Source organism: Acipenser ruthenus, chromosome 59 (assembly GCF_902713425.1).
Source record: "Acipenser ruthenus chromosome 59, fAciRut3.2 maternal haplotype, whole genome shotgun sequence".
NCBI classification, from domain to species: domain Eukaryota; kingdom Metazoa; phylum Chordata; class Actinopteri; order Acipenseriformes; family Acipenseridae; genus Acipenser; species Acipenser ruthenus.
The window spans coordinates 2,517,407-2,544,553 of record NC_081247.1 but is presented as its reverse complement, the minus strand read 5'-3'; the positions used below and the strand labels follow the sequence as shown (position 1 = coordinate 2,544,553).

General features: G+C 42.8%; 2 protein-coding genes across 6 annotated transcripts; one reads left to right on the top strand and one right to left on the bottom strand.

Annotated features, from left to right (window-relative positions):
• Window positions 1–242: 242 nt before the first annotated feature.
• On the top strand, window positions 243–14,376 carry LOC117966814 (coiled-coil domain-containing protein 106-like). Of its 5 annotated transcripts, none has more exons than XM_034913515.2 (7): window positions 245–787; window positions 2,834–2,932; window positions 5,959–6,138; window positions 6,305–6,346; window positions 6,437–6,694; window positions 9,931–10,158; window positions 10,627–14,376. In XM_034913515.2, the coding sequence occupies exons 1-7, from the start codon at window positions 751–753 to the stop codon at window positions 10,941–10,943; spliced, it is 1,161 nt and encodes a 386-aa protein (XP_034769406.2). In that variant the 5' UTR covers window positions 245–750; the 3' UTR covers window positions 10,944–14,376. The 5 variants fall into 5 exon arrangements, with proteins under 5 accessions (XP_034769407.2, XP_058874315.1, XP_034769406.2 ...); XM_034913514.2 differs by having other exon boundaries at window positions 246–787; window positions 5,962–6,138; window positions 6,302–6,346; XM_034913512.2 differs by having other exon boundaries at window positions 246–787; window positions 6,302–6,346.
• A 2,861-nt stretch (window positions 14,377–17,237) lies between these two features.
• On the bottom strand, window positions 17,238–26,144 carry LOC117409922 (zinc finger protein interacting with ribonucleoprotein K-like). The gene is made up of 2 exons (XM_034016234.3): window positions 25,750–26,144; window positions 17,238–20,927 (listed from the first exon to the last, which is right to left on the bottom strand). Exon 2 carries the CDS (start codon window positions 20,463–20,465, stop codon window positions 18,783–18,785), a length of 1,683 nt encoding a protein of 560 aa, XP_033872125.3. The 5' UTR covers window positions 20,466–20,927; window positions 25,750–26,144; the 3' UTR covers window positions 17,238–18,782.
• Between the last annotated feature and the right edge of the window lie 1,003 nt (window positions 26,145–27,147).

Here is a 27,147-nt window from a genome sequence, read left to right as displayed (position 1 = left end):
GATCCCCTCGTCTCCTTACTTTTATCTCACTAAATATCATGATGTCCTTGAATAGATCAAAGTTCCTCCTGTTTGAAATACAGGCTAAAGATTTACAAGTGAATCAGTCCCCTGATTATCTAAATGATAATAATATATAGATGGGTAGATGTTTTTAAAAGATTGGCTAATTTTATGACGCTCCCTAAAAAATAAAATAATAATCATGCAAAAAAAACAAAAAAAAACATTAAACACAACGACCCTCTCCCAAATTCTCTTTTCTCAAGCTTGAATCCGGATATTTGTAGTCGGTCCCTGGATTGCCAGGAAGTGAGTCAGAGAGAGCGGAGAGAGAAAGAGGGATAGAGACTCGCAAAATTGTTATTGTCTGCATTTAAATCGACGGGGTGAGGGAATCAAAAATAAAAACAAAAACACGCGTGGACTCTCCTGAAACACGGCTGTGTATGTCCGCGTTTTTATGAATCTTTCGCGGATACAGAATAGTCTTTTCTCGGCTCCTGTAGTCTAAACAGAGATCTCTATGCAGGAATCGCGGGGACTCTGCGCCTTCCTCCCCCATGCAGTAATTACATGATATAGGCGGCACTTCATTATAATTACACTGTGTGTTTTTCTGCTGAGGACTCAGGAATAACACAAAGGGGGAAACGGGAAGAGGCAGAAAAAAACAACGGAAAAAGAAAAAAAAAAAAGAACTTGGGAAGATTGTAATTCTAGGAGGAAAAAAAAACGTGAAAAACAATCATGAACGAGGAACGCAACAGTGCTCCTAAACCTACAGGTAACATTTTTTTCATATATAATTTGTTTTCACGCATGGTTGTTGTATATTGTATATAAAATCCGCGTGTGCTTGCGGTTTGTATTGGACTTCTTAAAAATATTTGACTTTGGTGCGTGCTTTGTGTGTGTGTGTGTGGAGCAGTGGTGTCGAGTCCATATGGTATTTTAAATTATGCTGTCCCGTTTATATTTTAATCGGTTTGACTATATATAATGTCTGTGTAGTATAGCGGCTTTCACTACTTTTTTTGGGGGGGAGGGGGGCAGACAGACACACGCGTTGTCTTTTCCATTGTACGCCTTGGAAAGCGGCTTGCTGATACATAAAGACTTGAACAGCAGCAACATAATATCCATGCTGTTTACATTACATTGAGATGTCCCGAATGCTAGACTGTATCGCAGGCTACTGATAATAAATAACAATACGACTATAATAATACAATCGCTTTGGTTATTATAGCCACACTCCAGTTTATAACACTGATGTATCCGTCATACAGCTCATTCCCTCCCCGTTTACTCTCTGTTAATAAAAGCAGGAGATTAGGAAGTTTCCATGTCGGTGAAGCCCGGAACACATTCCCTGATGCGCCCGTCCATCTCTGTGGAGGAGGTCGCGTTGCAAAAATAATATTTACGAGCGGGCATCGCTCACTGCCCAATGAAATCGCAGGAAGGGGCGCACAATTTGTTAGTTTTTTTTATGATGTTTCAGCTGCCCTGGATGCATGAAGTACAGCCGCAATGGGGCGAATCAGTAGTCGAAAACATAAGCATATGTCAGTACTAATATCTACAATTTTGATCAGAAGGCGACGTGATCGTAAACAACATGTGACTGGAGACATAATGATGCCGGTCTCTGGTAGAAAGACACGGTGGTCACTAAAGTTATGGTATAGCCGCGCCCCTGTAATATTTGCTTTCGCTTGAAACGTCATCTAAACACCACATGTCGATGTCGCTCTTACTCAAAGAACAGCGATTTTCCTACAAGTACTTGACACTGTTTCGGTATGTTGTGTTTCTTTGACAGTGATTTGATGTTGTAAGCACTAAAAGAACACGGACAACAGCACAATCACAGAACCTAAACTGTTCTCCAAGCTGGAAAAGTGCAATGTGAAACCAATATTATTATTATTATTATTATTATTATTTGTTTATTTAGCAGACGCCTTTATCCAAGGCGACTTACAGAGACTAGGGTGTGTGAACTATGCATCAGCTGCAGAGTCACTTACAACTACGTCTCACCCGAAAGACGGAGCACAAGGAGGTGAAGTGACTTGCTCAGGGTCACACAATGAGTCAGTGGCTGAGGTGGGATTTGAAGCAGGGACCTCCTGGTTACAAGCTCATTTCTTTAACCACTGGACCACACAGCCTCCTATTAGAACTCTAGTCTGCATGAAGCTGCAAGTGAACCAAACAAACACATTTGAATTTACTTTAAGAGACCCTAATTCGCCTGGTGTGAAGTGAACTGAAGCAAACCTGAAAGAAAAAATCAGCTCGTTTGCAAGTGAACCACGATTCGAATCACTTGCAAATCAAATAGGTGTGAAAGTGTCTCAAGTGTGAAGAGCAAGCAAATTGATACATTGGGGGGGGGGGGGGGGGGGGTCTGTCTGTCTGTCTGTCTGCCTGCCTGCCTGCCTGTCTGTACATCCGTCCGTCTGTGTGTCACACGTTTACACCTTGAGAACACAAGACGTTATTCCACACACTGTAAATCATTTTAATAGACTTTACCAGGACACCTCATTCGCTTACCTAATGAAGGTCTTCCACCTCTCCAATTTCCATTAAACTCGTCATTGGCATTTCTTCTTCTGTCCATGCTGTTATTATTTATTTCTTAGCAGACGCCCTTATCCAGGGCGACTTACAGCCGTGAACAAAAATACATTTCAAGATGCACGTTGATACACGTCACATCGTGGGCTTGTCATCGCCCCGATCCCTCTGCTTGTGAACGTGCAGCCGTGGCGATGGGGGATGGATGTCACTGACAGGCTGGTTGTTTTTGTTTTTTCAGTGAAACGTGATGATGAGGAGTATGAGATTTCAATTCCCTTTGAAGAAAATAATTTTGAGCAGCCTGATTATTACAGCCAATCAGAGAACACTTTTGACGGTGAGACCCTGATATTGATGTGATACAGCCCTCTGAAATGCCTATGTATCAGGTGGGGGAATGACCTCACATTAAAATGAGATACACTGCTTAATTGTTTTTATTGCACTGTATATTGTAATGAATCTAGTCCAGGGTGTTGTGTGTGTGTGTGTGTGTGTGTGTGTGATACAAGCTGACTGACACCCACTCAAGGTCAGAACAGCCAGTCAGACACTCTGACCTGTCCATGGTGAGTGGATAGCAGCTTGCACCATACAGCGCCCTGTACCATAGTCTCTGTGTGTATACAAGTGTGTGTGTCTTTGTTCAAAAAGTCCCCACAAGGCAGGAAGACCTGACAAAACCTACCTTATGAGGACACAGGCCATGCTGTCTAATCTTTTAAAAAATGAAGTGAGAAATCCTGTGTGAGCATTATTGTGGGTTGTAAAGAGGATATCTTAGACCCCATTCACACTTGCGAACTTCTCATATGTGAATTCTCTATAAAAAACAAAACAAAAGGCAGCCCAGGGCTGACCTGGATTTGGTCCACTGTCTCGATGTGGCCCGGGCCTGCAATCCAGGACCAGGGCCGGGGTTTACATCTCTATAAACGCAAAGCAGACTCGGGGGGCCGCCTTTCTGTATCACATGACCAGTTTGGTTATGTCGCTCGGTACTCCCATACTCCCAGGCACACGAAAGGTAACTAGAAAGGGGAGTGCTCTGCTAGCCAAGACTGCATTTCTACATCAATCAGCTTTAATCATAAAAATATTAAATAAAACCAAATCTAGCGGGTTATCGTTCAGGTTGTTTCTTTCACATAATACAGCGCTCACCCGTTATAACACGCCTCGTTACAGTGCGGAATCGCTTATAACACGATAGGGTCGTAGCTTCCATTGGCTCCATAATGCCATTACAGGAGCCCTTTTAAACTCATTATAAGGCGGAACACAAATAGCACGGTCTTGTAACTGTGGGCTCCTCACTATAGTGTTATAAAGGGTGAGCACTGTGTATGAGCTGCAGTGCCTTCATAATTAAGCTTCATTTGTCACAGTTACCTTTCCTTCCTGTTATTTAGTAACTAAGTGATACATATAAATGTTGCAGGATTGTGGCTCTCAATGCGGTGACTTGCATGCAACGATATACACAGCGACAGAAGTGTGCGTCTTTACATTACAAGTCACATAATTTCTTTTATCATTTCTGACAGTGTGTAACCTGCCTCTCGTTTGGAGCGATGCTTTTTTTGTTTTTCATGAAATATTTTACATTCATTTTTTCTCATTAGAATTAGTACTGTAATTTACAAAACAAAAATGGCGTATACAACACACACACACACACACACACACACACACACACACACACACACACACACACACACACACACATGAATTGGGTACTGTGTGTGCCGCCCACGCGAGTGTGTGCTGGGAGGGAGTGAACCTGAATATGCTGTGTAAATGACACCTGAAGTAGATTTCAAACAGAATGCAATCACACTCTTAACTGCAACTTAAAAAAAAACAAAAATTAAACATAAATGAAATCAGTTTTGCTGTGAACACGTTTCTCAGTGTGATTGAGATACAAGAACGGCTTAACAGGTATCAATTGAATTGTTAAAGAAGAGTAACACACAACATGTTTCAAACAACGTCGTTGACTGTTATTCTGAGTGGAAACAGCCTTTACCTTTATAAAGAATAAACAGTGTCGGGACAGTAAATATGACACTGAATAAAATAACTTATATAACTTATAATAATTTATATAAGTATGAAATGGACGGGAGAAGTACAAACGGGAGTCTGCATTGCCATTACACACAAAATAAATAAACTAGCTGGTCGTGGGAATTATGCATTTCAAATACTGTGTTTATAATTGAACTTTTTTTTTTTTTTTTTTTTTAATATAAATTTAGTCGTTGCCAATTTAGTTTTTTTTTATTTTTTTTTATTTTCTCCCCAATTTGAAATGCCCAATTATTTTTAGGCTCAGCTCACTGCTACCACCCCTGCGCTGACTCGGGAGGGCGAAGATGAACACACGCTGTCCTCCGAAGCGTGTGCCGTCAGCCGCCCGCTTCTTTACACACTGCAGACTCACCGTGCAGCCGCCTCAGAGCTACAGCGTCGGAGGACAACGCAGCTCTGGGCAGCTTACAGGCAAGCCCGCAGGCGCCCGGCCAGACTACAGGGGTCGCTGGTGCGCGGTGAGCCGAGGACACCCTGGCCGACCTAACCCTCCCTCCCCCAGGCGACGCTCGGCCAATTGAGCGCCGCCCCCTGGGAGCTCCCGTCCACGGTCGGCTGTGGAATAGCCTGGACCCGAACCGGCGACGTCCAGGCTATAGAGTGCATCCTGCACTCTAGCGAGTGCTTTTACTGGATGCGCCACTCGGGAGCCCCCCTAAAATTGAACTTTTGATGGAATGAATATATAGAAAGGTATAACGTGTGTAACCAAATACCCACCATCTCGTCTCATTTCTTTTTTTACTATAATCTCATTTCATCCTCTGATGACTTGGAGGTGGCATTTTAATATCAAAATGAACATTTTACCAAAATTTGAAAAAAAAGAAATGTAACAAAATAGCAAAAAGCTTGTATTCCCACGATGCTGTATTACTGTATCACTGTGGTTACGTGTTGTTTGCAAGCATGCAGGGTGAAAAATGACATCATGCTTTGACATCTTGCTCATGTAAATACACCCCTAACAGAGCACAGCATGAGAATTTAAAGTCAAGTGTGCATTTGTTTTTGAGTGACAGTGTGTCCAATATGAGCCTGATAATAACGGTTCCGGGGGGGCGGAAATAATCTTCGGCCCCTGACCATATCCTTTGGGTCACGTTGTGCGAGAACATTCTGCAGCCCTGCTCTGTGTGTGTGTGTCTTTGTCTGTCTGTGCGCGTGTGTTTGTCTCTGTCTCTGTGCATGTGTTTCTCTATCTCTCTGTCAATTCTGCACACTGTCTTCTAATTGGCTGTTTCCTCTGCCCTGTGTCCTGATTAGCAGAGATCTCAGAGCCCACCCCCAGCTCGTACATGGTGGTGACAAATCTTCGAACCCAGCTCCAGATCTCCCTGGAGAAGAACTCCTGGCTTCAGAAGAGGATCGAGGACCTGGAGGAGGAGAGAGACTTCCTGAGGTGTCAGCTGGACCGCTTCATCGCCTTCACCAAGGGGGACCAAGGTGAGGTGGGGGGGAGAGGAGAGGGTGGTGCAGGGAGGATCAAGTGGTGAGGAGAATAGTAGAATGGTATAAATTTGTTCCATGCCATTCTCTTCAGTAGTGAGGCTGCTTATCCTCCTTGTTGCTCACTCCGATCTCTAAAGCTCAGTCTCATTTCTTTCAGAAGGTGATTCCAGATCCTACTCATGGGAGAGACGCAGAGACAATGGTAAGTCTGTCTACCTGCATGTCCATCTATCAGTGTGTGTCTCTCTCTCTCTCATATTAATCTCTCTCTCTCTCTCCTGACCCTCTGCAGACCCCTCCTCCTCCTCTCGCAGGTCTGGTTCCTCCACGTTCTCTCGTCGCTCGTCTCAGCCTGCTGCTCCGAGCCAGCCCCCACAGCCCCCCCCACCCCCCCGGCACCATCCCAGCTCCCAGCACGGCTCCAGAACCCAGTCCTCCCAGCAGCACCACGGGGCCAGCAACACCAGTAACAGTGCCACCTCCACCACGGCTTCCTACCAGCAGCAGAGCACAGCAGGAAACCAGTTAAACCAGCTGCCAGGACTGCAGGGTGAGAGGCGAGCTGGCAAATTACGTCTAATTAAGTCAAATGCATCAGATTTACAGTGTTTTCCTGTTAAAAGCACGTCTCCGTGAAAATATATATATATATATATATTGCTTACGATTCTAAGTCGCCCTGGATAAGGGCGTCTGCTAAGAAATAATTAATAATAATAATAATAATATATATATAATTCAATCCCTCCCCTATCCAACGATATGTGTTTACAGCCTGTAATGCAAAGTATGGTGGCCCAGTAAGTTAAAGAAACGAAGTGAGTTTATCGCGTTTACCCGATCACAGAATGACACTTCTGCGTGATCGTGTTACATCATCACGTCCTTAAAGGGTTAAACTATTAAAGCCTTTAATGTCCAAAAATAAGCTCATTATTTAACCGCAAGTCAGTCTTGGATTTACTGTGCACGCTGAACTAACTTTGAGTTTCAAGAGGTAAAAAAAGTATTTCAATGATTTATATTAAAATAACCTCACATTTCAAATATGAAGATGTACGCGTGCTGCGTTTTTTGGTTAAAATGGCAAATCGCTGACTTTGTTGTACAATAAGTGCCTCTAAAAACACTGTCTCTTACTGTAAACCACCTGTCAAAAGTGGGAGGCACCCACTGAGCAGCTGCCCCAGTGCACTAAGCCTGTACTGCATTAAAACACATAGGAGTCCTATCAAACATATCAAAATGTGATCTTTTAAATGCTTATGTTAAAAAGTTACTTTGTCTTAAGTGCAACACTGTAATTGCTGTATTGTTTTTACTAATATTTATTTGGCGGTTACAAAGGCACAGTAGCGCAAATGAGTTCAGAGGCAGAACAGCATCCACTGCTGAGACGAGCCGATCTAACGTGAAAGCGCATCCCTTATTCCCACCCTGGAACTCTGAAACCACACCTGACATGTAATCATGAAATGTAGTGTGTGTGTCTTCCTGACACACAGCACTAACCAATCGTGCATTTTGAGTGATAGCTGTGGTTAAGGCTTCGAAATACGTTAATTATAATATACAGTGCCTTGCGAAAGTATTCGGCCCCCTTGAACTTTGCGACCTTTTGCCACATTTCAGGCTTCAAACATAAAGATATGAAACTGTAATTTTCTGTGAAGAATCAACAACAAGTGGGACACAATCATGAAGTGGAACGAAATTTATTGGATATTTAAAACTTTTTTATCAAATAAGAAACTGAAAAATTGGGCGTGCAAAATGATTCAGCCCCCTTAAGTTAATACTTTGTAGCGCCACCTTTTGCTGCGATTACAGCTGTAAGTCGCTTGGGGTATGTCTCTATCAGTTTTGCACATCGAGAGACTGAAATTTTTGCCCATTCCTCCTTGCAAAACAGCTCGAGCTCAGTGAGGTTGGATGGAGAGCATTTGTGAACAGCAGTTTTCAGTTCTTTCCACAGATTCTCGATTGGATTCAGGTCTGGACTTTGACTTGGCCATTCTAACACCTGGATATGTTTATTTGTGAACCATTCCATTGTAGATTTTGCTTTATGTTTTGGATCATTGTCTTGTTGGAAGACAAATCTCCGTCCCAGTCTCAGGTCTTTTGCAGACTCCTCCAGGTTTTCTTCCAGAATGGTCCTGTATTTGGCTCCATCTTCCCATCAATTTTAACCATCTTCCCTGTCCCTGCTGAAGAAAAGCAGGCCCAAACCATGATGCTGCCACCACCATGTTTGACAGTGGGGATGGTGTGTTCAGGGTGATGAGCTGTGTTGCTTTTACGCCAAACATAACGTTTTGCATTGTTGCCAAAAAGTTCGATTTTGGTTTCATCTGACCAGAGCACCTTCTTCCACATGTTTGGTGTGTCTCCCAGGTGGCTTGTGGCAAACTGTAAACGACACTTTTTATGGATATCTTTAAGAAATGGCTTTCTTCTTGCCACTCTTCCATAAAGGCCAGATTTGTGCAGTATACGACTGATTGTTGTCCTATGGACAGAGTCTCCCACCTCAGCTGTAGATCTCTGCAGTTCATCCAGAGTGATCATGGGCCTCTTGGCTGCATCTCTGATCAGTCTTCTCCTTGTATGAGCTGAAAGTTTAGAGGGACGGCCAGGTCTTGGTAGATTTGCAGTGGTCTGATACTCCTTCCATTTCAATATTATCACAGCTTGCACAGTGCTCCTTGGGATGTTTAAAGCTTGGGAAATCTTTTTGTATCCAAATCCGGCTTTAAACTTCTCCACAACAGTATCTCGGACCTGCCTGGTGTGTTCCTTGTTCTTCATGATGCTCTCTGCGCTTTAAACAGACCTCTGAGACTATCACAGTGCAGGTGCATTTATACAGAGACTTGATTACACACAGGTGGATTCTATTTATCATCATTAGTCATTTAGGTCAACATTGGATCATTCAGAGATCCTCACTGAACTTCTGGAGAGAGTTTGCTGCACTGAAAGTAAAGGGGCTGAATAATTTTGCACGCCCAATTTTTCAGTTTTTTATTTGTTAAAAAAGTTTGAAATATCCAGTAAATTTCGTTCCACTTCATGATTGTGTCCCACTTGTTCTTGATTCTTCACAAAAAATTACAGTTTCATATCTTTATGTTTGAAGCCTGAAATGTGGCAAAAGGTCGCAAAGTTCAAGGGGGCCGAATACTTTCGCAAGGCACTGTATATATATATATATATATATATATATATATATATATATATATATATATTATTATTATTATTATTATTATTATTATTATTATTATTATTATTATTATTTATTTCTTAGCAGACGCCCTTATCCAGGGCGACTTACTGTCGTAAACAAAAATACATTTCAAGAATCACAGTACAAGTAATAATACAATTAAGAGCAAGATAAAATACAATGACTTTGGTTCTAGCAAGTACAAGTATATGACAAAATACGATTCAATAACGGAGCAGATAACAGTGTCAGTGATAGTTACATCAGGATGTAATTAAATACAAAATACTACAGATTAAATAACACTTGGCAGATTACAGTACTCTACAGGATTAAATGCAGTAAAATAGGGGGCAGATAAGAGCAAGTAAAGCGCATATATATATTATATATACATATATATAATGATACACACACATTGTCATTCATAGGGGATGAACCTGATCACGCTCTGTGAACCCACCCTACTTCATTGAATTTTAGTTTTTTAGTATTTAAGTTATTGTAGTTGGGTCTCCCTGTTGATTTCTAATACAATCTTGTTCTGTCTCACGCAGCTCTGAAGGGTGATGGAATGGGAGGACTGGGGTTTGGGGTGAATGGAGATGAAGATCTACTGGGAGAGGAAGATGAGGGGCTGTGGGAGGAAGAGGAAGTGATGTCGGGAGAGGAGGCCATGTCGGACCGAGGGAGTGGGGCCTCCAAGAGGGGCATGGCCTCAGCTAACGGTCACCATGCTGTCAAGAGGAGGCGTGTCATCAGAATCTCCAGAGAGAGGCAGAGAGGTGAGTGGTGAATCGGAGGGGAGAGGGTCAGGGTTTTGTGATACTCAAAGGGAGTGCCAGAGAGATCAATGGTTAATACTTAATTGAGGCAAAATAACAGCTGCAGTAATCCATTAATTGATTAATTGAGGCAATGAACTGAGGAGACAGAGGGAAGGAGATACTTCTTCACAGAGTGGTGAGGGGATGGAATGGGTTACAAAGGGTTACCTAGCCATGTTGTTAAGGCAGAATCACTGGTATCCTTTAAAACCCAACTTGTTTTACTACTAGAAACCAGACTGGATATTATGTTTCGACTGTCCACTCCGCTCTCAGTTAAAAAACATTCCTCTACAGCAAGATCTTCTAATCCATGTTTAACAGAGACACTGGTCTTGAGTAACTCTCTCCTCTGAGTTAAAGCCTATTCATTCTACAGTAAGATAAGAGTTGACTGCAGTATGACTCTAACCCCTCTCTCCTCAGTCAAAGACCCAGCGGGCGTGCTGTTCCGCTACAGGAAGATCCTCCTGACCTATCAGAAGCTGAAGAACATGACGAAGGCGTTCCAACACCACGGCGTGGACCGGAACACCGTGGCCTCGACCACGCCCATCGCCGAGCTGCTGCTCGTGGCGCCCGAGAAGATCGCAGAGGTGGGAGAGTTCGACCCGGCCAAGGAGCGGCTGCTGGACTACGCGCGCCGCTGCTACACCTCGCTCGACGAGGAGACCGCGCTCAAAGTGCAGGCCTTCAAGAAGAACAACCTGCTGCTGCCCATCTCCTACCGGTTCAAACGCTAGAGAGAGGGTGAGGGAGAGAGAGGAAACAACCTGCTCTTCTCATACCGTTTCAAACACGAGAGGAGGGGAGAGGGGGAGAACAACCTGCTGCTGCTGCTGCTGCCCATCTCCTACGGGTTCAAACGCTAGAGAGAGAGAGAGAGAGAGAGAGAGATAAAAACACACACAACCTGGACAACCTGCTGCTGCCCATCTTCTACTGCGCCAGACACTAGAGAGAGGAGGCGAAAGAAAATAGAGAGATCTACAGATTCAAACACTAGAGGGAGAGGAGTGAGGGAGGGTGTGGGTAGTAAGAGAGCTTCCTAGTGATTTTCATAGCGTTTGAAGCGCGAGAAACAGAGAGGGAGGTTAATGCAGATTGGAGAGAAGGAAAGGAGCTTCAAACGCCATGCTTCAGTTTATTTCTACAATTGAAATACATGGTTCAGAGAATGCGCTAAATATATTCAGGAAAGCGAGGGGGCTTCAAACAACATATATATTTTTTTATTTAAAAATATATTTAAGAAAATAAATTAAGTTAAGTTTTGCTGTGAAATATATTTTAAGAAAATATCTCAATATATTTTTACATTTTTAAATTAAGTCACTACATTTATTGTAAATCCATATGAGGCGCAATCGATCTCGGAAACGATCACATCGTGGACGAGGTGAAAAAAACCCATATATTCAAATCTAGGGACCAGTTCAAATATATAAATACTAATTCAAAATGGCATTTTAAGTTATATACAGTCCTTAAAGCTAAAAAGTATTAAGACAAATATATCAAAAATCTACACCAGTTATTTCTGAAACACTAAAAATGTCTAAAGCTTTGAACCTGTATATCTAGGCTCAATTTTCAACGTTTATTTTTTTCACCAGAGACCCTAATAAATCACTCTGATGTTTCAAAGTAATATTTCTTTTAGAGCCAGGTTCTTTATCGACTCGTCCTGAATCCTGTTACTGTGCATCGGGTTGCAGGGGCTTTCTGCTCAATGCCGTCGTTCTCAGTTTATTGTGCTTCGGACCAGCAGCCGGGGCTGAGGTATCCAAGCTGAGGAAAATCGAATGCAACGGGCGTCAATCAAACCTGACGCTTTCCTGTTGGTGACTCTGGATAGCTCCGCCCCACCCAATCGCAGCTCAGCTGGTAAGAAACACCTCCTAAACTGAAAGCGGTGAAACCTGTTGTGCATGGAACAAGATGTTCCGCTGAAGAACCCGTCAAACACTCTGAAAGGGGAGGGATTTATTAAACGAAGCGAGCTCTAGCAGAGCTTGATGTTATTTCTCAACCTATACTACTGCCGAAAGTAATAGTAAGCTGTCACTGAACAATATTGTAAACTTTTCTTTGTGTTGGTCTGTGAGGTGCTTCAGGTTCAAAGTATTTTTTTTTTTTTAAAACGCATTAAATTGTAATAGAAGGGGGATGTATCCGGACACCCTTCTATCGTTAAAACACTAACAGCAGCAAAAAGCTAATTGTGGCCTTAGCACTTCTTGGTCACTTTATTAGGACCCGTCCCTGCTATCGGGTCACCGTTTGATCTCAGCCTTGACGTGGCCTCGACTCCACAAGGTGTTGGAAGGTGTCTCTGTTGATCCGCTCCCTCGTTAATATTGCCTCTCCGACCCTCTTCCCCCTCGCTCTCTCTCTTCACACCCTGTTCCCTTTGCCATTGCTGATGAAACTCAAGAGCAGCCGAACCAACAGAACTGTCCTTCCTACTGATTGCAATTCCCTCAACGGAGCTCTCCGAATCATGTCTGAACTACATCGGGTACAGCAGAGTGGAGCCATGATTAACCTGCCCCCTCCCTGCAAATACATCAGTAAGACATATACACACAGTATACACACACAGCAGTCTCTGGCTAAGAGACAACCCTTCGGGAAGCAAGCAAAGTGTTGACAGTGACAAAGAAAGACTACAGACACAATCTGCCAAGGCCAATCACTATGTGAATCAAATGCAAATGTATTTATTACGTATGTCGTGAAGCACGTGCATTAACAGAATAAGAGAAAAGCAATAGGCAAGCTTATATTGAGAAACTCTAATAATAAACTAACTGAAAAACTCAATTAACAAAACCCCTACATATAGTAAAAATTGCTCTCTAGATTACTCTCGCGATGACAAGTCAGTTTTGAAAAGATTGAATAAGCCATTCGAATTTGATTTTGATGATGAGGAGTTACCAGGTTACAAAACACTCCTGTATCGGTCGGCAGTGAATCGCTAGCTAGAGAAAGGGTTTCTTTTAAGAGGAGTTCCGGTTCCATTAGGCGGAGCTTTTACAATGGGAAAATTCCATAAGTGTTCTCTTAGGAGGTGTTACTATATGCAAAGACTACTATATCTATCTATCTATCTATATATATGTATCTTACTTACTGCTGTGTTTTTTTTTTTATTCACTAGGGGGGCAGGGTGTTTGCAGGGTAATAATGCTTAAACTTTGGGGGGTATCTTACATAAATATTAAACAAAACTGTGCTGAATTTAGAAATACTAAAAGAAACGTCATAAGTTCAACGACGGGCAGTTTCAAATTTGTTAGATTTGAATTCCCAGTCTGGTATACCTGATATTGATTCTGAGAGCTCTGTTGAGGCCACAGGAAATTATACAAAGTGAATCTAAACTACAAGAACAGTCCGTTGCTTAAGATGACTGAGGTTTCACTGCTGTACCAAGTCGCTGTTTCAAATGTAGTTTAATGTAATTGTAGCTGACAAAATCATTCCCTGAATCTGACCTGTCCTGCACTTCCATGCACGGCACACTCCTCAGATGTGCAGGTTTGAAAGATGGTAGAGCAAACATGGATTTTCATGTGATATCTGCTCCTACACTGAGTTAAAGAAAGTTCCCACTTTCCATGCCTTACTCACAGGAAATGTGTTACACTCTGTCTGAAAGCGTGTCAGTCAGCAGGGGAAGCAACAGCTGATTGGTTAATGAAAGAAGCCGTGGACGGGGTGCAGTTTCACCCTCCAGGTGACCAAGGAAGTGCAGCACGATCTGAAAGCATGGCTTGTGCAAACAGAGATTTCTTTACCCTGGTGTAGCAGCAGATACAATGAAAATCCATGTTTGCTTCAACATCTTTCTAAGCTGCCTATTTGAGGCGTGTGTAGCGGATGGGAGTGCAGGACAGGTCAGACTCAGGGAATGTGTTTGTAAGTTACGATCAGTTTTTAATAAAGTTTTGAGAGGAAGTGCAGAAAGTGATCTATAAGAATGATACTGATGCAAAAAAAAGTGTCTTCTAATTTGTTTTGTTTTTTTTACATTTTGAACTGATTGAATTACTTCAGTAATTAAAGCTGTAATCAATAGTTATGAAAAGTATGTTTATAAAAAAAAACAAAATGTTGATATTCGTACTGAGAAATTGATAATAAACATTTGTTGTTGTTCTGGGAAAACCTTGTTTTGATTTTAATATTTTGTCTAGTCGACCCCCCCCCCCCCTTTCCCTCTCTTCTGGTACAAGACTGCTGTCGGTCTCACTAAATTAACAGACGTGAATCTGTGCAGTCGATTCCCCCCCCACACACACACACACACTTTCCCCGTCTCGTATCGTACAAAGTGGAGGAAAATGAAAGTTTCTGAAACAAATACATAAAAGGAAAATATATCTAAACTGGTGAGAAAATAAAAACTCAAAACAAGGTCATTTTTAGCAATAAAACTATTTAATCAGCAGATTAAACACACACATGGAGAAGTCTCCATTACTAACATAGCTGTTAGTATACAAGCTTTTAAAAAAAAAACACACCTCACAAAGTTCAGCTCGAAGTTTTTTGCTGCAGATCCTTGAGGTCAAGCCGACGCAGGCAATGCTGTCCAGAAATTATTCAACGTTTTCTTTTTTACACAACAGCTCAGGAGAAGGTCAGTGAACATCCTCCGATCCTCAAGCCACAGCGATGTGAGCTACCGCCCCCTGGAGGACAAAGGCGAGTCTTGCAGTTGTTTTTGCTTGCCTGGCCAGTAGGGGCAGCTGTAGCACAGTGAGGTGACTCAGTAGATTTTGCCTCCCTAACGTTGCACAGGAGCCAATGCTCTGCTCTTCAGTTCTAGTTGTCTGCAGTAGACGTGTAACACAGGCTGGATCAGCCGCAGTGTCTTTATAGGAGTAAGAGCCAGCTAGTGTCACTTTGTAAACTCATGCCATGCTTCTCGAACCAGTAGCAATTCCGGCACGGTGGACGGGTGTTATGGGGAGGGAGTAATGAAGTTATTGTCAGTCAACAGGGGAAGCTGTTGAAGGGAGAGGGAGGACACAACAGCTTCACTCTCCGTATTTCCAGGACAGTGCCGCACTATCTGACAGCATGGCTTGGGCAAGCAGAATTCTGTCACCCAGAGTAGTAGCAGATATCATGTTTAAAAATTAAAATACATGTTTACTATAACGCTTCTTTGAAAAATGCACATTTGTGACCTAAGTAGCAAATATAATGTAAGTGCAGGACAGGCCAGATTTCAGGTATTGTTGTGTCAGATACAATCCTTTCATCCAGGGGTGAAATTCTGCCGGTACTCAGTACCGGGACTTATTTGATCTGCTTTTCATGCAACACACATGCATTCCATCCACTCTTACTCAGTTCACTGGTTAATGATTCAGAAGTTGATTGACCATTCCACGAGTGAAAAAAATGCCAGTTTAAGATTCTTTATACAGTAAATATGATTTTTTTTTAAAATTACGAGCAGTTATTATATGTATTGGTAATCAACGGCCAGGCACTGAACAGCTTTCATCATTCCGTTCAAATCATGTGAAAGACTGACTTTTGAACTCTGCCAGCCCCGCCTACTCTCTGTCTGTATTAATGTAGAGTAGGCGGGGCTGGCAGAGTTGAATGCTCACACTGTCACATGACTGAATGAAATGAGGAAGGCTGTTCTGCTTACCCTAACCCAGGTGCAGCACAGAAACCAGAACCAGAGAAAACGCAGGCCACAGGGGGGAAGAAACGCTTCTTCACACAGAGTGGTGAGTGAATGGGAGGGGTTACCAACACCCCGTTTCCACTGCCAGTCCAGCCTGCCCAGGCCCTAGAAAAGGGTGTTTCCACTGCTGGCCACATGAGCCCTGGTCGACCGTGGTTTGCTGTATCCTACCCGATGTGGCCAGACCTGTTCACAAAGGAACTACATCATCACAGAGCAGGGAGGTGTGTGCTGGATAAGAAGCCGACGGGGACAGAGCGACACATTTCAAGCTTTTTTCACTACGGCTGTCAAAGTTTGAGTTTGTGGCGGCACTTGGGAGAACGAAGAAACAAAAATTATTTTAACAATCGGGCTGGCTCTGAAATCCACAAACAGTTAATGGGTGCTGTGAGGAATTCCACACGTTCTTTCAATTGCAGCATCCGTTGCTCGGGCAGTTTTTTTTCCCTGAGCGTAGTACTGTTACAGGTGTCTTTGATACACAGCACAATACTATCCCACAATCCCCAGTGACCTTTTGACACAGGACAAGAACTTCTGATGTTGGCCACGTTTGGAAAAAACACTGGTGCGTTTTTCTGGACGTAGGGCGAGCCGCGGCTCACAGCAGAAATGAGGCACCAGGTTTACCGAAACACGTTGTGGAGGCTGAATCACTGGGATCCTTTAAGACCCGACAAAGTTTTGAGATCAATCAGCTACTCTGAGCAGGATAAGCACTGATGGGCTGAATGGCCTCCTCTTGTTCAGGAAATTATTTTAGAATACACAGTAAAATAAGATAATTGTCTCATTTTAATTTAAATATATTTTTAATAATGCAGATTAAGATACTGGTTGGCCCTGGGGGGGAAAAAAAACTATTACTGGAGTGTGTTCAATAAGCAGAGAGCCCAGGGTGAGAGCCAAGCTCTGAGCTGCCTTGCTGGAAGTTCAAAATGGCTGACCTGCAAATTTTTTTTTTTCCAAATAAGGACTTGTTTGACCAACACATGTCTGGGAAGTATTATTTTTGTTGTCATTTTGTTTTTGTTTTTAAACAGATTATGATATATTTTTTGAAAGAAACATGTTTATAACTTGACAAATCAGGCCTCGAGATGATAAATCAAAAGAAAAGTGTCGTAACTTCACAAAAACACAGCAGCACAGTCAGCACCGCTTCATCAGGACACCTTGGGAGATGTAAAAATATCCCAATTAAACAAGGACCTCAGTCACACTTACATTCATCACTTACAACATGCATAAGAGAAGTATTTTTACAGTACTGTTATTACTAAAGAAAAAGAATGAAATCACATCACATTAAGAATAAATGTTAAAAGTTTTTATTTTTATTTTTTTAATCCTAAACAAAATTAATCAATGTTTTTTTTATTTCTAAATGAACAAGGCGAGACACCTGGGATGTTGACACGCCTGATTTCCTTCCACAGCAGCCTGAGAAATTACAGAGACTCCAGCTCCTTCAAGAGTTCAACCTGGTTTACTCAAATCATAGAGTAATCACGTAATTACTGCACTGCGCTGACCTTGAAAAGCGATCTCCGTTCATCATTTTAAAATACAGTATCCCAATTAAACAAAGTGAAGTCCCAATTAAATGACAGAAACAGCACTGGGAAGAACCATCTCCCATTTAAGCAGACATTCAGATTATCAGTGTCCCGATTAGGCGGTGCTGACTAGTAATTACATTTTAAAAAATGAATTAAACACATTGTGATATCTTGCCTGGCATTTTGAAACTGCTCGCTCCTCACACAGCTTTGCATGACCGCGTCCGTCGATACGGGGGTCCAGGGGAGAGAGCTCTGCTTATTGAATGCACCACTGTTGGCCAATCCACAGTTAAGGAGTTAGGTGCTACAGGTGGGAGAGACTCAGAAGGTGGGGCAATTAGGAGAGTTTGGGGGGGGGGGGGGGGGGGGGTTCTTTCTATCCTTTTGTTTTTTTCATCTCATTGTTTTTTAGATTTACCTCTTATTTGTGAGTTTGAGGGAGCTGTTTGGATTATGTTTTTCTGTATTCACTACACAGCCTGAAGTGGTTTAATCTGTTCATTACACTACTGTTTGGATTCAGCACTGGAGGAGGACTGCGTGCCCTGCTTGAGAAGAGGAACCCGGCTTATTTCAGCTTTGTAAGGGGTTTCTGTTCAAGTGAAAGAGCTGGACTGCACTCTTCTTTTACCCTGGTTCCACACTTTCAGTGTTGCATTTGGTAAGACTGTTCCTTTTTTCTACAGTGCTGGACTAACTTTGGGTTGTGTGGGACATTATCAAGCGTGTATATAGATAGATAGATCAATCTATCTATCTATCTATCTATCTATCTATCTAGATAGATAGATAGATAGATAGATAGATAGATAGATAGATAGATAGATAGATAGATAGATATACACACTGTAGGGAGAATGGGGCTCCAACAGAGATGGATTTAACTTCTGTTGTAGAGCAGTTTGATCCATTCTGGTTTTACTATGAGTTTAATAACACACACACCTGAGCTTGTTATCTATACACACTGTAGCTAATCAAGCACATACTAAAACCTGGAATGGGTGAAACAGCTATGCAACAGGAGTCGTATTTCCATCCCTGTCTAATACATATAAACTCATGAACTATACAAGTTTTATTAAATAAATAAAGGAATCAAATGTGATACTCAAATCAGTATCAGGCAGTTTCACCTCTTGTTGATGTGTTGGTTGAGATTATCGTTTGTGCTTTCTTTTTATTAGTTTTTTCTTTATTTTTTGATTGTTAAAAGGTCTATTATATATTATGAAGACATGTTAGATGGCTGTATCACATCAATACCAGGGTGTAATATGTATTATAAAGACATTTCAGATGGCTGTCAAATCGGACACTGTTCCTGCCTCGGGCTCGTATTTGTGCCCCTGCTCCTCTGCGGAGTGTTTCCTCTGGCAGTGTCGTCTCAGAGTGGTTCTCTCGGTGAACCTCATTCGGCACACCTGGCACTGGTACGGCCGCTCCCCGGTGTGCACTCTCTGGTGCTGGAGCAGCTCCCCCGGCTCTCGGAACCCCTTCTGACAGACGGTGCACTGGAAGGGCTTGCCGGCGTCGGAGTGGACGTGCCGGTGGCGGGCGAGGTGCGAGGAGCGCTTGAAGGCCTTGCCACAGTCGGTGCACACATAGGGCTTCATCTCCAGGTGACTGATGCGGTGCCTCTCCAGGTAGGAGCGGTAGGGGAAGGCCCTGGAACACACCGTGCACACGTAGGCTTTGATGTGGGTAGGCTGAGGGCTGCCGGTGGCTCGCGACAGCTCCGTGTCGCTCTGGAGCTCCCCGCTTTTGGGAGTCAGTATCGGCCGCATGCACAGGGTGTAGGGGACCCCCATGGCGTCAATCAACAGGACCCCCCTCGCGCTGTACAGGTCCTCGGGGTCGGAAGTTTCAGGGGGTGCCGGCAGCAGGCTTTGTGGGCAGTCCGGTTTGTGGGCCTGCTTGTGTTTGGTTCCTCTTTGCGCTTTCTGTTTCGTATCTCGTATTGCATCTTGACACCTGGGTCCAGGATCAAAGTCTAAATCTGTTTCTGAATCTGTCTTCTGTGAATTCCTGGCTGCTTTTGTATTGATATGCGTCCGATTTTCTTCTTGCATTTTCTTTTGCGTCACTTTTGGTTTTGTATCTTGTTTTGTATCCAAATCTAACTCTGATCCTGAATCTGTGCTCTGTGAATTTCCAGCCGCGTTCAAACCAACACGCGTCAGAATGTCTTGTCGCGTTTCTTTAGTTCGTTTGGCTTTCCGTTTCTTATTTTGACACCTGGGTTTGGAATCAAAGTCTAATTCTGATTCTGAATCCGTGTTTTGTAGATTCCCCGCTGCGTTCCGCAGTTCCTGTTTTGTGACCTGACAGCTTGTTCCATGTTCTGTGTGTAATCCAATACTGAGTTTGGCTTTCGTGTTCCTAATTCCGTGGTTTGGGCGTTGCGATCTCTGCATTCCCTCGCGGTTCAGTTTTGTGTTGCGCCGTGGCGATGCAGTTTCTAAATTTAAATCTGAAAAAAGCCCGTAACAAACCAACTTGGTGTCTGCAGCGGCATTTAATCCCTGGTCCGATCCCGTGGTCTCTGAGAAATCCGGCCTCAGCTGCTGCTTCCTCTCATGTCGTTTCGATTCACAACTGAGTCCCCAATCCGATCCTAATTCCAAACTCCTGATAGTGCTGGCACCACTTTTGGGAATTGTAGTAGGATTTGTGGTTTCCGTGTTCAAGGCATGTTTCCCAATGGGATTTGTCCCACTCTGTTTCCTTTTCCGAGACTTATTTCCGGAATCTGACTCCAAATTCAAGTCTGTTCTCACATCCTGTTGCGTTTTGTTGTGGATCTGAGAATCTGGAGTAAGAGCATTCACACCAGTGTTTGTGTTTGAATTTGAGGTCGTACCTGAGTCCATATTGATTTCTTCTTGTCTTTTACTACCGATTTGTAAATCCGGAGTAAGTGTGTTCACATCTGAACTCATATTGGAATATGAATTTGCACTAAAGTCCATTTTCATGTCTTGCACTGATTTGCTCCAGATTGTTCGTTCACGCAGGTGTTTCTATCTCAATGTGAAGTTGTACCCGACTCCATGCTGGCTGCTTCTTGTGTCTTATTGAATGTGGATGAAGTTCAATCGCAGCTGCATTTCCATTCCAATCTTGCGTTTGTTTCATATTGTCTATTCTCGGTTGCTGGGTTTTCCTGCAGAGTGTTAGTTAACATCTGAACTCGTGTTGGAATTTGGATTGGTATTGGAGCCTTTTGTACGGACTGTCTGAATCGGGCGGGTTTAACCTCTCTGCACTCGTGTTGAGGTCAAGCTGCTTTCTTGTTTGCATTCTTCCCTTATCTTTCTCTCCCTTTCCAAAGAAATAATTTCTGTTTATTTCATGAATGCTTGCAACACAATCTTTGTTTCTTTCTTTTTTCTTTCTTTCTTCTGTTTATAGTCAGGGAATTTCAAGTAAACTAAACACTGTAAAGAGACAAAAAAAAATTAATTATTTGCAAAATACAATACAAAACTCTTCTGCTAAAGAATGTCCTAACAAGTTTCACCAAACATGATTCAGACAGTCAGGGCTCCAGACGAACATGTTGCCCCTAGGCCTAAGATTTTGGGGTTCCAAATCAAATTGTTGGGTGACACTTCTTTATGAGCAAGTTGTTGCTTCCATATTCAACTGCTTAAAATACAAGAAAAACACTGAAATGATACAAAAACAGAAGTGTGATGTTTGCGCCACTTGTTTGCTGCCTCATTGTTCATCTCTGCTGCCTGGCCTGATCTCCTTGTAATCTGCTGTCCTGCACCACACCTGTCCCCAATGCTGCTGTCCTGCACCACACATGTCCTCAATGCTGCTGTCCTGCACACCTGTTCCCAATGCTGCTGTCCTGCACCACACCTGACCTCCTTGTGATTTGCTGTCCCCCACCACATCTGTCTTCAATGCTGCTGTCCTGCACACCTGTCCTCAATGCTGCTGTCCTAGCACACCTGCCCTCAATGCTGCTGTCCTGCACCACACCTGTCCTCAATGCTGCTGTCCTGCACCACACCTGTCCTCAATGCTGCTGTCCTGCACCACACCTGTCCCCAATGCTGCTGTCCTGCACCACACCTGTCCTCCTTGTGATCTGCTGTCCTGCACCACACCTGTCCTCAATGCTGCTGTCCTGCACCACACCTGTCCCCAATGCTGCTGCTGTCCTGCACCACACCTGTCCTCAATGCTGCTGCTGTCCTGCACCACACCTGTCCTCACTGCTGCTGCTGTCCTGCACCACACCTGTCCTCAATGCTGCTGCTGTCCTGCACCACACCTGTTCTCAATGCTGTTGCTGTCCTGCACCACACCTGTTCTCACTGCTGCTGCTGTCCTGCACCACACCTGTCTTCAATGCTGCTGTCCTGCACACCTGTCCTCAATGCTGCTGTCCTGCACACCTGCCCTCAATGCTGCTGTCCTGCACACCTGCCCTCAATGCTGCTGTCCTGCACCACACCTGTCCTCAATGCTGCTGTCCTGCACCACACCTGTCCCCAATGCTGCTGTCCTGCACCACACCTGTCCTCAATGCTGCTGTCCTGCACCACACCTGTCCTCAATTCTGCTGCTGTCCTGCACCACACCTGTCCTCAATGCTGCTGCTGTCCTGCACCACACCTGTCCCCAATGCTGCTGCTGTCCTGCACCACACCTGTCCTCAATGCTGCTGCTGTCCTGCACCACACCTGTTCTCAATGCTGCTGCTGTCCTGCATCACACCTGTCCTCAATGCTGCTGCTGTCCTGCACCACACCTGTCCTCAATGCTGCTGCTATTCCTGCCTGTTATTTTCCACCTTTGGTGCTTTAAAACTGAACTTCAAATTTCCTTGAGTTCTACCTTTTGGTAACTAATTGGAATTTGGCCTAAACTTAAGCCTGTGCACTTATACAACTATCAAATCGTTCTTGTTCTTCAGGGTTGGTGTCGCCAACAGTTAAAATATCTGCATCACTTGGCCAGGAAGTGTAATTTGGTCTTCATTTCCTTTTACCTGAGGAAAGCCAGCACTTAACACAAGGCTTTGGGTCAAACATTTCAAGGTAGGGGCTTTCTGCACTGACTCAAACAGCAGCCACATTAAGTGAGTTGCTGTGACAGAGAGCGAATGAATCCGAATCAACAATCTCCCTCTCGACCGGTGGGGGCGCTGTACAACAGGAACTGCGTGCCTCGTACTGAATGGTTGGGCAGTTCATTCCAGGGGCAGTCGGAAGCCAGCCATTCAGGAAGAGGGCGGTGTCATGGTACCAGGAGTCCTCACCCTAGTACGGTGAGCAATGTTTCAGTCATGAATTGGAGGAGACGTGATTGAACTAGCTATCGGAGGGGGCGGGGCTTAGGGTACTTTAGGGGGATGTGACGCCGTAATCAGCTCCTTTGTTGTGGTTAATGGGAGGAAACGAGGACGATTAAACCGTGAGTGAAGTGTTGCTTTTGTTTAACTGTGTGTGTTTATCTCCACCAGATGGCTAAACACGGATCTGGGAGCTGCCGCTTTTACACCAGCGATACACCCGGACTGCACTGCACCTGAACACACACCAGCACCACTGTTTCCAGCACTGCACCTGAACACACACCAGGACCACTGTTTCCAGCACTGCACCTGAACACACACCAGGACCACTGTTTATAGCACTGCACCTGAACACACACCAGCACCACTGTTTATAGCACTGCACCTGAACACACACCAGCACCACTGTTTATAGCACTGCACCTGAACACACACCAGCACCACTGTTTATAGCACTGCACCTGAACACACACCAGCACCAGTTTATAGCACTGCACCTGAACACACACCAGCACCACTGTTTATAGCACTGCACCTGAACACACACCAGCACCACTGTTTATAGCACTGCACCTGAACACACACCAGCACCACTGTTTATAGCACTGCACCTGAACACACACCAGCACCAGTTTATAGCACTGCACCTGAACACACACCAGCACCACTGTTTATAGCACTGCACCTGAACACACACCAGCACCACTGTTTATAGCACTGCACCTGAACACACACCAGCACCACTGTTTATAGCACTGCACCTGAACACACACCAGCACCAGTTTATAGCACTGCACCTGAACACACACCAGCACCACTGTTTATAGCACTGCACCTGAACACACACCAGCACCACTGTTTATAGCACTGCACCTGAACTGAGAGCACGGAGAGCAACACTATCTGAGGCTTGCTACAGTAGATGCAGACTCTGCAGTACTAGTGCTAGATGCAGCAGAAGAACTAGAGAACATCGGATATTTTTCTATTCAAAGTGACTCTCAAATTCGTCTTTGTACTATACCAGCAAGGTCTGCATTGATTTGTTGATGGCGGCACAACTCACAAACTTTCATCAGCTTGAGATGGTCACCTTTTCAATTGCTTTGTTGTTTAATCCACAACCGTTTTGTTCTCAAGAACCTTATTAAAGCTGTATTATTTTCACGGATGTCTTGATTTCCATGAAATGTACCCGTTTGCCGTGTAATATGAAAATTCCCATTTCTGAAAGAATTGTAGAAATATACATATTTTTTATCACTTAAATAAATACAGCAAACGTTTGCTTTATTGACACATTACCTATTACAGTGGGCGAACAGAGCGTATTGTCAACGCGAGTGATTGAGTTCATCCCCTATGAGGACAGTGTGTGAGTATCATCAATGCGAGTGATTGAGTTCATCTCCTATGAGGACAGTGTGTGTGTATCATCAATGCGAGTGATTGAGTTCATCCCCTATGAGGACAGTGTGTGAGTATCATCAATGCGAGTGATTGAGTTCATCTCCTATGAGGACAGTGTGTGAGTATCATCAATGCGAGTGATTGAGTTCATCTCCTATGAGGACAGTGTGTGAGTATCATCAATGCGAGTGATTGAGTTCATCTCCTATGAGGACAGTGTGTGAGTATCATCAATGCGAGTGATTGAGTTCATCTCCTATGAGGACAGTGTGTGAGTATCATCAATGCGAGTGATTGAGTTCATCTCCTATGAGGACAGTGTTTGTGTATCATCAATGAGAGTGATTGAGTTCATCTCCTATGAGGACAGTGTGTGAGTATCATCAATGCGAGTGATTGAGTTCATCTCCTATGAGGACAGTGTGTGAGTATCATCAATGCGAGTGATTGAGTTCATCTCCTATGAGGACAGTGTTTGTGTATCATCAATGAGAGTGACTGAGTTCATCTCCTATGAGGACAGTGTGTGAGTATCATCAATGCGAGTGATTGAGTTCATCCCCTATGAGGACAGTGTGTGTGTATCATCAATGCGAGTGATTGAGTTCATCTCCTATGAGGACAGTGTGTGTGTATCATCAATGAGAGTGATTGAGTTCATCTCCTATGAGGACAGTCTGCGTATCATCAATGCAGCAGTTTTGAAATCGAAGTAAGATTATCCCAGTAATTATCAATCGCAAACAATATATATATATATATATATATATATATATATATATATATATATATCCTTTTTTTCTGCTACATGTCTGTCCTAAAATATTTAAGTATGTTTGTGTGGTCATATGTTTAACAGAGCTCTAAAGTCACTACAAATTGTAAAACCTGTTATATTTATAGTTTATAACAATTTCTCAAAATAGAATATAAATCTCACAAAACATGGTTCTTTTGATTGTACAATTCACCTAGATTACATTAGGCACAATAAATAAATAAATAATAAAATAAATTCTCAGTGGCTTTTATTGTATAACAGTTTGTTTTTAAGAAAAGTGACTCTATCAATGTTGTGACTTTATTATAATTTACAAAACTACCGATACTGATACTGTGGGAAACGATCTAAATCTGCTATTGTTATTAGTTATAAAGTTGTGTGTTTTTGTGCTTTTTCGTCGTTTGTTATTAAATGAATGAGATAAACATAACAATTTTCATAACAATAATCATACCGCTGGTGATGATAATAAAATAATAATAATAACGTCTATAGACATACTCTTTCTTTACAAATGTTTAAAATTTTACATTTTGAATTCACATGTTGCCAACGATAACTTGTGACTGAACAGGCATTCTCAAAATAATATTCATTGTCTCGTATTATCATAAAAACTACGACGAATGCGCGCAAGAGCATGTTTTACGTGAATCGGAAACTCTCAGTTAACGTGTTGTTTTGTTTATCTCGCTAATTGTCAAGTTAATTCAAATGAAATGTTTAAACTGTAACACCGCTGACTACTCACCCCAAAACATTTCAGACTCTTGTTGAAATCCCCTTGGTCAAAACGGGGTCCCGCACCAAAACAGTGCCCCGGCGACACAAGGAGAAGGTATTTCGTGTTCCCATTACACATTTTCAACTCAGTTAAAGAGATACTTCGTTGTGATGATTGTTATTATTTTTTAAATGTAGAGTTAATGTGAAAATGCATTGCTTATGATATGTTTTTGCCTATTAGAAGAGAGGACGAGGTAAAAACTATATACAGTAATAAAGGTATTTTTATTTTAGGCAGATTAATCAACATATCCTAGTTAAGTCGGTGTATTTTTTTTTAATTTCAACTTTCTAAACATGTTTTTAAAGCGTTTATAAAAATGTAAGATGCTTTTAAAACGATAACACCCTCTTCGAGGTACCGGGAGAGTTCCCGGGTGAACTGGTATTTGTAGTCCGTCAAAGAGGCGCCATTTCTTGAATTTGTAGTTCTCTAACCATTTCATGGCGTGTGCTCGTCTGGGATTTGTAGTTATTTTTTTGTCGCCGCCGTTTGTAAGAGGTGCGGTGTTGTTGTTTTTTTAAACAGTTTATTTACAATATTGATAGTGTAATAAACATACAAGATACGGATAGTGCTAGTGACGGGCCGTGGCACATTACAATGCTTATTATTTATTTCTTAGCAGACGCCCTTAACACGCTGCTTTGTCAACTACATCGCAAATAAGGAACCGGGAATAAGTAACCAACTTCCAGGTGGTCTTACCCAGGGCGACTTACAGTTGTATACAAAATAAAATACATATCAAGAATTACAGTACAATTAAGAGCAAGATGCAAAATAGACTTCAGTCCTAATAAGAGCAAATTCAAAACACAGTACGATTTTGATATCGGGGCAGTTGAAGAGCAGATAACAGTGTTGATAGTTACATGAGGGTTAGATACGAGTGCAAGTGAAATACAAGATACTACAGATTGGGTTCAGTGCAGGATTAAATACAGTAAAATAGGGAGCAGATAAGTGCAAGTTAAAGTGCATTAGAGGCAGAGTGCTATATAGTCCAGAAGGGGAGACTTGAGTTTTCTGAAGAGGTGTGTCTTGAGGAGGCGCCGGAAGGTGTGTTTTTCATATAAAAACACAGAGCAAGGAAGAACATATATAACAATATATACATTTCTATATATACTTGTTCATAATATCCAATAAGTACTGAGATGTCCTAGACTTTACTAGAGAAGGGGACTTGATTACTCTGATGCCGCCTTTAAAAAGGAGTTAACAGATGGTTTCATAAAAAGACATTTACATTTCTGAATTAAATACTTTCCAAGCAGCAAGATAAGGTTGATAACATCTCTGGCTTCAGTGTTTTCTATTGTATTAAAATACCCACGTCAGTATATAGATAGTACATTT

Excerpts from the sequence above, each read along its gene's own strand:
- LOC117409922 (XM_034016234.3), bottom strand. The coding sequence starts at position 20,465 with ATGAAAATGGACTTTAGTGCAAATTCATATTCCAATATGAGTTCAGAT.
- LOC117966814 (XM_034913512.2), top strand. The coding sequence starts at position 751 with ATGAACGAGGAACGCAACAGTGCTCCTAAACCTACAG. Across the intron at positions 2,933-5,958 it reads ATCAGAGAACACTTTTGACG|CAGAGATCTCAGAGCCCACC; the intron begins GTGAGACCCTGA and ends TGTCCTGATTAG. Across the intron at positions 10,159-10,626 it reads CTCCAGAGAGAGGCAGAGAG|TCAAAGACCCAGCGGGCGTG; the intron begins GTGAGTGGTGAA and ends CTCTCTCCTCAG.